This window comes from Octopus sinensis, unplaced genomic scaffold (assembly GCF_006345805.1).
Source record: "Octopus sinensis unplaced genomic scaffold, ASM634580v1 Contig03569, whole genome shotgun sequence".
NCBI lineage: Eukaryota > Metazoa > Mollusca > Cephalopoda > Octopoda > Octopodidae > Octopus > Octopus sinensis.
This window is the reverse complement of record NW_021826662.1, coordinates 2,501-11,920: the sequence shown is the minus strand read 5'-3', so window position 1 is coordinate 11,920 and position 9,420 is coordinate 2,501. Positions and strand designations below refer to the sequence as shown.

Genomic DNA, 9,420 nt, shown 5'->3' with positions numbered 1-9,420 from the left:
GCAGGTGGGATAACCGTACAACTGGTTACGGTGCATGCCCCAATGCAGAACGTCTCCTCAAGTGATGTATAAAGGGTATCTTGTAAATAAACTTGCCATGAGGCATAATCATGCTGTCACTTACACACTTGATAACACATACTGTTACTACAAATGGCTGAGCTAAAACCGAGCACAACAGAGTTTATTTAACGAGATAGCCCTTATAACATCACCTGAGGAGATGTGTCGGCACAGAGGGACCAACACTGCAAAAACACGTACCGCATCTCACCTGCCAGGGATCGCCGGATGGTTCGAAACGATGGTTGTGAGCAATAAAATTTCTCATTATTTCATTTTCCATCTCTATCATTTGTTATGTATATGTGTGTGTGTGTGTGTGTGTGTGTGTGTGTCTGTATTTATATATTTCTCTATTACCCACAATGGGCTAAACATCAGGGGACAAACAAGGACAGATAAACGGATTAAGCCGATTATATCGACCCCAGTGCGAAACTGGTACTTAATTTATCGACCGCGAGAGATGAAAGGCAAAGTGTGACCAGAAGGGCTCGATTATGAATCACGACTATAAGATACCCGGTTAAACTATATTTGGTTATCTGCACCGCAAAATGTGGGAGTAGTTAGGAATCTAAATCGAAGGACCCAGACACACAACTTGACTTTTATATATAAGACTAGCAGTATCGCCCGGCGTTGCTCGGTTTCTAAGGGAAATAACTATATAAGCATTTTTAGAGTTACTTCCCTTATAGATGCCAATTCGGGCTTTTTCTTAGCCATTTCTGTTTTGGTGTCTTCAAGCCATGAAGTTGTTGTTCTAAAAGAACGCTGGTCTCCTTGACATGCTTTACGACGTTGAATTTCTTACACTCCCTTCCCCACAGCTTCACGATGGAGGGAAGAAGGGGGAGAAGCAAACAGGTGCAGGTGTGACCATGGACACCAACTCCGCCGCCATCGACACACAAAAATTATGCATTAAAATGGAATAAAAAATGATGTTAAATTATTTTTAAAATCGTAGACTCATCGTAGACCGCGCTTATAGCCAGACGGGCTCGATATGAATCACAACTATAAGATACCTGGTTTTGGTTAAACTGCACCGCAAAATGTGGGAGTAGTTAGGAATCTAAATCGAAGGGGGACAGACACTCACACAACTACAGTTTTATATATATAGATATACACACACACACCCACAAGCTTCTTTCAGTTTCCAGATTCAAGATCAGCCTGGAGCTATAGTAGAAGGCTTTTGCTTGTGGTACTGTAAGCTGGATTGAACCCAGGACTATGTGACTGTGTGTGCATCTAGAAGATGTATCATAATAACCAGATAGCCATTAAGACCAGCTCCTCTTGAGAAGGGGAGATAATCCCAAGAGGTAAGAGTTTAATTTGATAAGAACCATACATGAAAATCTTGGCCCTTGAAGTAATTTCTAACTTCTACTGATTAAAAATAATACAAAAAAAAAATATTCACATGTATTGAGTTCTTTTTATTGTTTGTTCCACCAAACCTATATACTCTTTACTCTTTTACTCTTTTACTTGCTTCAGTCATTTGACTGCGGCCAAGCTGGAGCACCGCCTTTAATCGAGCAAATCGACCCCGGGACTTATTCTTTGTAAGCCCAGTACTTATTCTATCGGTCTCTTTTGCCGAACTGCTAAGTGACGGGGACATAAACACACCAGCATCAGTTGTCAAGCAATGCTAGGGGGACAAACACAGATACACAAACATGCACACACATATATATATATATATACATATATACGACGGGCTTCTTTCAGTTTCCGTCTACCAAATCCACTCACAAGGCTCTGATCGGCCGGAGGCTATAGAAGAAGACACTTGCCCAAGGTGCCATGCAGTGGGACTGAACCCGGAACCATGTGGTTGGTAAACAAGCTATTTACCACACAGCCACTCCTGCACCTATATATATACATATATATATATATATATGTGTGTGTGTGTGTGTATGTGGAGGCGCAATGGCCCAGTTGTTAGGGCAGTGGACTCGCGGTTATAAGATCGCGGTTTCGATTCCCAGACTGGGCATTGTGAGTGTTTATTGAGTGAAAACACCTATAAATCTCAACCAGGCTCCGGCAGGGGATGGTGGCGATCTCTTGCTGTACTCCTTCGCCACAACTTTCTCTCACTCTTTCTTCTGTTGGCCTGCTTGTTTAGCCAGCGGGGTGGCGTCATTTGAAGGCTAAAACAATGCGAAGTGCATTGTGACCAGCGATGTGTAGCAACATCTGATAGCCTGGTCGGTCACGGTGGTCACGGTGATATATATATATATTACCCGGAGTAAACACATAATGTGAAACAGGTGGAAAAAGAGTACTCAAATACCAGTGGTAGAGTAAATTGCTTTACTTAAAGCAGCAGAAAATTCAACAAAACCTGTTACTACTCTGAGTTTCCCCGTTGCCGTTCATCGGACAGTTTTTTGCTCAGATAACAGTTTTGTTGAATTTTTCTGCTGCTTTAAATAAAGTATATATATATATATAATATATATATATAGGTTTTCTGATGTAACTCAATAAGGTTCGAAAATTGATTAAAGTTATTCAGCATTTTTTCAGTTTGCAGAGAAAAGGGTAAAATTCGCCCTGCTTATAATTATACCACTTGTTACATATTTATTATATCATACCTTGATACTGTGTGGACTAAGATACCTGTTGACAGGCTGCTGGTATTTATAGAGTGTTAAACACTTTTGGTATGCATATTAGGGACCCCTTCATAGAGTAACTGCTGCATTTGTTGAGTATATAAACAGTTTTTATGTGCCACTGGGACAAGGGCCAGTCAAGCGGTTCTGGCAATGACCACACTCAAAAGGTGTTTCTTACGTGCTACCTGCATGAGAGCCAGTCTGGCAGCACTGGCAACGACCTCGCTCAAGTGTTATCTGTCATGTGCCACTGGCACATGTGCCGCTAAGGCGATGCTGGCAACAATCATCCTTAAATAGTGCTTTTTACGTGCCACCGGCACAGTACGTATATCTGTATATTTTATGTATGTGTACATGGCTCAGTGGTTAGAGCGTCGAGCTTACGATCGTGAGGTTGTGAGCTCGAATCCCGGACCGGGCTGCGTGTTGTGTTCTCGAGCAAGGCAATTTATTTCACGTTGCTCCAGTTCACTCAGCTGTTGAAATGAGTTGCGACGTCACAGGTGCCAAGCTGTATCGACCTTTGTCTTTCCCTTGGATAACATCGGTGGCATTGGAGAGGGGAGGCTGGTATGCACGGGCGACTGCTAGCCTTCCATAAACAACCTTGCCCGGACTTGTGTCTAGGAGGGTAACTTTCTAGGTGCAATCCCATGGTCATTCATGACCGAAGGGGGTCTTTACCCTTTACATATATGTGTGTGTGTGTGTGTAAATAGCTCACCTGTTCTTGAATCCAATTAACTAAACTTTTCGTGTCATCATCTTCAGTGTATTTCGGTATAACATTCTCTTGGAAGATGCTTGTGAGTTTCCCTATGAATTTGTCTTTCAGGAGAAATGCTGCCACAGAAGCACCAAACAAGAACAGAAAGATTCCACCTAGGAGAATATTGAACTGAGGGTGAAGGCGTTTGTGGTAGTGGTGGTAGTGATGGGGGTGGGTGGGAACGAGTGTGTGTGTGTGTGTGTGTGTGTGTGTGTGTGTGTGTATGTAGTAATGATTGTATAGGAATGTGTGTGGTGGGAGTAATGTGAATGAGGCAGACGGTGGTGATGGGGGAAGTGGTGTTTGTTGATGAGAATGTGTGTGCGTGTGTGTGTGTGTGTGTGTGTGTGTGTGTGTGTGTGTATGTAGTAATGATTGTATAGGAATGTGTGTGGTGGGAGTAATGTGAATGAGGCAGACGGTGGTGATGGGGGAAGTGGTGTTTGTTGATGAGAATGAGTGCGTGCGTGCATGTGTGTGGTGTGTGTGTGTGTGCGTGCGTGTGTTGGAGGTGGTAACAGGTAAGAAAGAAGAAAAAAGAAAGAATATACACATATAATTAAAAACAAACAAAAAAATAATGTAAATTTTTGGAAAACACTGGTGCCACATAAAAAATTGGTGCCACATAAAAAGCACTGGTGATGGTGCCATGTAAAAAGCACCCAGTACACTCTGAATAATGGTTGGCATTAGGAAGGACATTTAGCCATAAAATCCAGCCAAAACAGACTATGGAGCCTAGTGCTGCTCCTGGTCTTGCCAGTTCCTGTCAAGCTGTCCAAGCCAATGGCAGCATGGAAAATGGTCATTAAATGTTGATGATGATGGTGATGAAGAAGCAGACTGAAAAAAAATGATAAACAACCTTAATCAACTTTTGAACCTTATTGGGTCCTCATCAGAGGCGTCTACATCATTCTGACAGCCTCCAGAGAAATAAGCAGCCAACCTGTATATATACTAAACAAATGCAGCAGCTACTCTACGAAGGAGTCCCTAATTTGCATACTGAAAGTGTTTAACACCCTATAAATACCAGTGGTCTATCAATAGGGATCTTAGTCCACACTGTCACAAAAGCAAGCAAACTATTTCACATCTACCAATTGACGTTATAAATATAGTTAGCAATGTTGCTAGTACAATTAGCAAAGTCAAAAATACCAGTTGTCAGTGTTGCAACTATCAACAATGTCACACATACACACACACATATATATATATATATGCATGTACGTGTGCATGCAGCTATGTGCATATGTGTGCATAGTTGCAGCTATTATAAGGGAGATAATTATCTTTCTGCATCGTATTTGGCAGGATTTGAAGCTTTTAATTGTAACATGTTTCTATGGTCCGTGTTTGAAATGACCAATTTTATGGTGGTCAGCACTTTTTCTCACAACCCAGTCAGAATAGATGGTGAGTCCATAGAGAAGGTTGACTCCTCTACTTATTTTGGTACCAAAACTGATAAACAGGGTGACATAGGGAGAAATGTCATAACCAGAATGGGAAAAGTCAGTGATCTTCATTCTCAAAAACAATATGGGCTTTCAGAGAAACTAAATTGTATATCTTGAATTCTAATGTGAAGTCCACTCTTCTCTATGGGACAGGAACAGGGAGAAAGAATAAAAACACTGCAGAAGCTATCAGACCTTCATCAAAAAACATGTATGGTCTGAAGTGTATTCTTCAAATCAGATGGTTGGATAAGTTAAGAATAGAGGAACTGTGGCAGAATGGGATCAAGTGCCAGTGGAAGTATAGAAACTGTTGTGCATGTAAAGTGGAGAGGCCACGTCTTAAGGAAACCAGCATCTTTCATTGGGTGTCATAATCTGAGACAGAAAACTCTGCATAGGGGATGTAAGAGAGGATGCTATAAAATTATCTGGAGATGGGACTTTGAGGCAGGAATTCAACTGGAGAGGAGCAGAAAAAAGAGGACCCAGAACTGAAAAGAGTGGAGGAGAGACATAGATAGCTTATGCTTCATAGGGAACAAAAGGCCTGAGTAAGAAAGTACCATATTTTAACATGTATGAGGAACCCCCTAATTTATGGGGTTTAAAATTTGGAAGAAGGGTTTTGTAACGGATTATGATACTCTCCATGTATAAGAAACTCCCACATTTTTTTACCTAATTCTTGACAATAAGGGGTTCCTTATACACGTTAAAATATGGTAAGTAGTTTATTGTCCAGCTTTTCTTCCTCTTATTCATCATCATCATTGTTGTTTTAACATCTACTTTTCCATGATGTCATGGGTAGGATAGAATTTGTTGAGGTGGATTTTCTACAACTGGGTACCCTTTCAGTTGCCAATCCTCACCTATTCCCAAGCAAGTTAACCCTTTTAGTACCAACCTGCCTGAAACCTCTGCTGGCTCTGTAGTACAAATGTCTTGTCAAAAGTTCTGAATTAAAATCTTCCACCAAACCTCAATCACGATTTATGTTCCTAACATTAGCTTAATGATAACAAAGTTATTTTACTAAGTTCTTAGTTATATTTTTTGAGTGTTGGGCCTCACAGAGGCAAAGTGGCTGAGTTCCTTTTGAGTGTTGGGCCTCATGGAAGTAAGTCTCTTTTGGATGTTGGGCCTCATTGAGGCATTTGGAATTATGTCATGCTTGAGAAGAAGACCCACCGAACCGAGCCGATTCAGAGCTGTAGCAGGTACCTGTGTCACACAAATGGTACCCATGCTGGTGGCATGTAAAAGCACCCATTATACCCTTGGAACGGTTGGCATTAGGAAATGGCATCCAACCATAGAAGTCATGCCAAATCAGCCTGGAGTCTGGTGTAGCCTTTCAGCTTGCCAGCCCTGGTCAAACTGCTCAACCTATGCCAGCATGGACAATGGATGTTAAATGATAATGTTTGTGAATAAAAATTAATTAAGTGAAAGAAACACCGAGAATCTCAACAGAAATATGGCAACAAAATGGTTAATATATCCCCATGGCAGGACATGTCTTTCACAGAAGGTCACAAATGAAGGACACTACTGTATGACTAACATTTTTTCATACCAGAGGCTCTCAACCAGGGCCCACATGAGCTTTGGTGGTCCATGTAAGAACCACAGGCATTATAACAATGTTTTGGTACCAAAACTGATAAACAGAGTGACATAGGGAGAAATGTCATAACCAGAATGGGAAAAGTCAGAGGTCTTCATTTTCAAAAAAACCTATGGGCTTCCAGAGAAACTAAATTGTATATCTTGAATTCTAATGTGAAGTCCACTCTTCTCTATGGGACAGGAACAGGGAGAAAGAATAAAAACACTGCAGAAGCTATCAGACCTTCATCAAAAACATGTATGGTCTGAAGTGTATTCTTCAAATCAGATGGTTGGATAAGTTAAGAATTGAGGAACTGTGGGCAGAATGGGATCAGGTGCCAGTGGAAGTATAGAAACTGTTGTGCATGTAAAGTGGAGAGGCCACGTCTTAAGGAAACCAGCATCTTTCATTTCTCAACAGAAATATGGCAACAAAATGGTTAATATATCCCCATGGCAGGACATGTCTTTCACAGAAGGTCACAAATGAAGGACACTACTGTATGACTAACATTTTTTCATACCAGAGGCTCTCAACCAGGGCCCACATTAGCTTTGGTGGTCCATGTAAGAACCACAGGCATCATAACAATGTTTCTATAATCTACATCTAGAATGAACAGATTAACAGGTGCTTTTAACCCTTTAGCATTCAGATTCTTCTGTCAAATGTAAAGCTTATATATTCACACCCTGTAAAATTAATCTTGCATCATTTCATGACTTTGAGATTTCAATGATGTGATTGTTTATTTTTAAAATGACACAATAAGGTAGCTATGAATGACCAGATCTGACTAGTTTGAACATAAAACAGGTAGAATATTTTGGCCGGATGTGGCTGGTTTAAACACTAAAGGGTTAAATCCCCATAGCTGATTTGCTAATACTACATGCTTCATTGAATGAACATTAAAACCAGCCAATAGAGAACTGTGCATATTACCTGCAGTGTATATGTGAACTGTTCAGATTCATGACCTCAATCACAGGTGCATGCGGTTGGTAACGCACCCTCTCCTGCTCAAGTCACTGTATTTGCTTCAGTGCATTGCTCTATAGAGATATTTTTTCAGGGCATTCATGTTTATGTAGATATACAGGTTGGTCATAACAATATGACTCACCCATCCCACACACTCAGTTATTTAATTCTGTGTGTGCATGCTTGTGTGTCTGCGTGTGTGCATGTGTGTGTGTGTGTGGTGTGTGTGTGTGTTTGCGCGTGCGCGGGTGTGTGTGTCTGCGTGTGTGTGTGTGTGTGTGTGTGTGTGCATGTGTGTGTGTGTCTTTGCGCGGGTGTGTGTGTGTGTGTGTGTGTGTGTTTGCGTGTGTGTGTGTGTGTGTGTGTTTGCGCGTGCGCGGGTGTGTGTGTGTTTGCGCGTGCGCGGGTGTGTGTGTTTGCGTGTGTGTGTGTGTGTGTGTGTGTGCATGTGTGTGTTTGTGTGTGTGTGTGTGTGTGTGTGTTGCATGTGTGTGTGTGTGTTTGCGTGTGTGTGTGTGTTTGCATGTGTGTGTGTGTCTTTGCGTGTATGTGTTTGTGTGTGTGTGTGTGTGTGTTGTGTGTGTGTGTGTGTGTGTGTGTGTGTGTGTGTGTGTATGTTGTGAATTTCAAACCCAGGTCACAGTTCACAAAACATATTGCATGTGATTTTTTTTCTTAATAAAACTCATGATTATCTATGTGTATACATGGCATGGCCAAGTGGTAAGAAGTTTGTTTCCCAATTACATACTTCCAGGTTCAGTTCTGCTGTGTGGCACCTTAGGAAGTTTTCTACAATAGTTCTAGGGCCCAGGCTGAACAAAGCTTTGTGAGTGATATGCATGTGTGTGTGTATTCATGTATGTATTTGTGTGTTTGTGTTCATCCCCCCACCATCACTCGACAACTGATGTCTGGTGTGTTTATGTTCCTGTAACCTAGCGGTTCGGCAAAAGAGACCAACAGAATAAGTACTAGGCTTGCAAAGAATAAGTCCTGGGGTCGATTTCTTTGACTAAAACCCTTTAAGGTGGTGCTCCAGTATGGTCGCAGTTAAATGACTGAAACAAGTAAAAGAATAAACGAATTATTAACCCTTTAGCATTCAGGTTATTCTCCAAAATGTAACCCCTTATTTATTCACAATGTTAACTTGCTTCAGAATAGGTGAGGGTTGGCAACCGGAAGGGCATCCTGGTGTAGAAAATCCATCCCAACAAATTTTGTCCCACCCATGACATCATGGAAAAGTAGATGTTAAAACAACAATGATGATGATGATGAATAAGAGGAAGAAAAGGAAGACAATAGACGGAACCCCACCACCCTCCAAAAAAATGAAAGCCACGAGGAAATACTTACACAATACAAAAGACAGATATTTTCCCTCAAAGCACCAATATATCCGGTAAGACCTAAGATAAAGATAATTATTCCAAGGATGATAAAGATGAGTGAAATATCAAAAATGGCATCGTAGATATTTTCAATTTGTGCATGGTTGAAATGGGTCTTCTCAATATATGCCCAGATTCCAATGCCAACCAGAGCAGCACCAACAAGCTGAAATAAATGAAAGAGAATCTATAAATATAAAACTCAACTTGTGTGTCTGTGTGTGTGTCTGTGTGTGTGTCTGTGTGTGTGTCTGTGTGTTAACTTCCCGGCACATCTCCTTCTAGCCAAAAAATCGTAGAACCATCAAAAATGGGTCACTTAAAGTTTAGGCGAATGAAAATTGAACTGTACTATTTCTGTTCCGAAATTCATCTCGCAAGTGCAAAAATCGATAATGTGTTTGTTTAGGCCTTATCACATGCATTGAATAGTGAACTTTACTCAGTCAGCTGTTTGACG

The 9,420-nt window shown here is 41.1% G+C and overlaps 1 protein-coding gene across 1 annotated transcript in view; it reads right to left on the bottom strand.

Moving 5' to 3' along the window:
* Positions 1–2,712: 2,712 nt before the first annotated feature.
* The window catches only part of LOC118760992 (tetraspanin-5-like), an 8,483-nt gene continuing 1,775 nt past the window's right edge, over positions 2,713–9,420 (bottom strand). The window contains exons 2-5 of the mRNA XM_036498633.1: positions 8,926–9,147; positions 3,421–3,621; positions 3,037–3,073; positions 2,713–2,732 (exon numbers count right to left, since the gene is read on the bottom strand). Coding sequence (XP_036354526.1) covers positions 2,713–2,732; positions 3,037–3,073; positions 3,421–3,621; positions 8,926–9,147 — 480 coding nt within the window. The remainder of the gene's footprint in view (positions 2,733–3,036; positions 3,074–3,420; positions 3,622–8,925; positions 9,148–9,420) is intronic.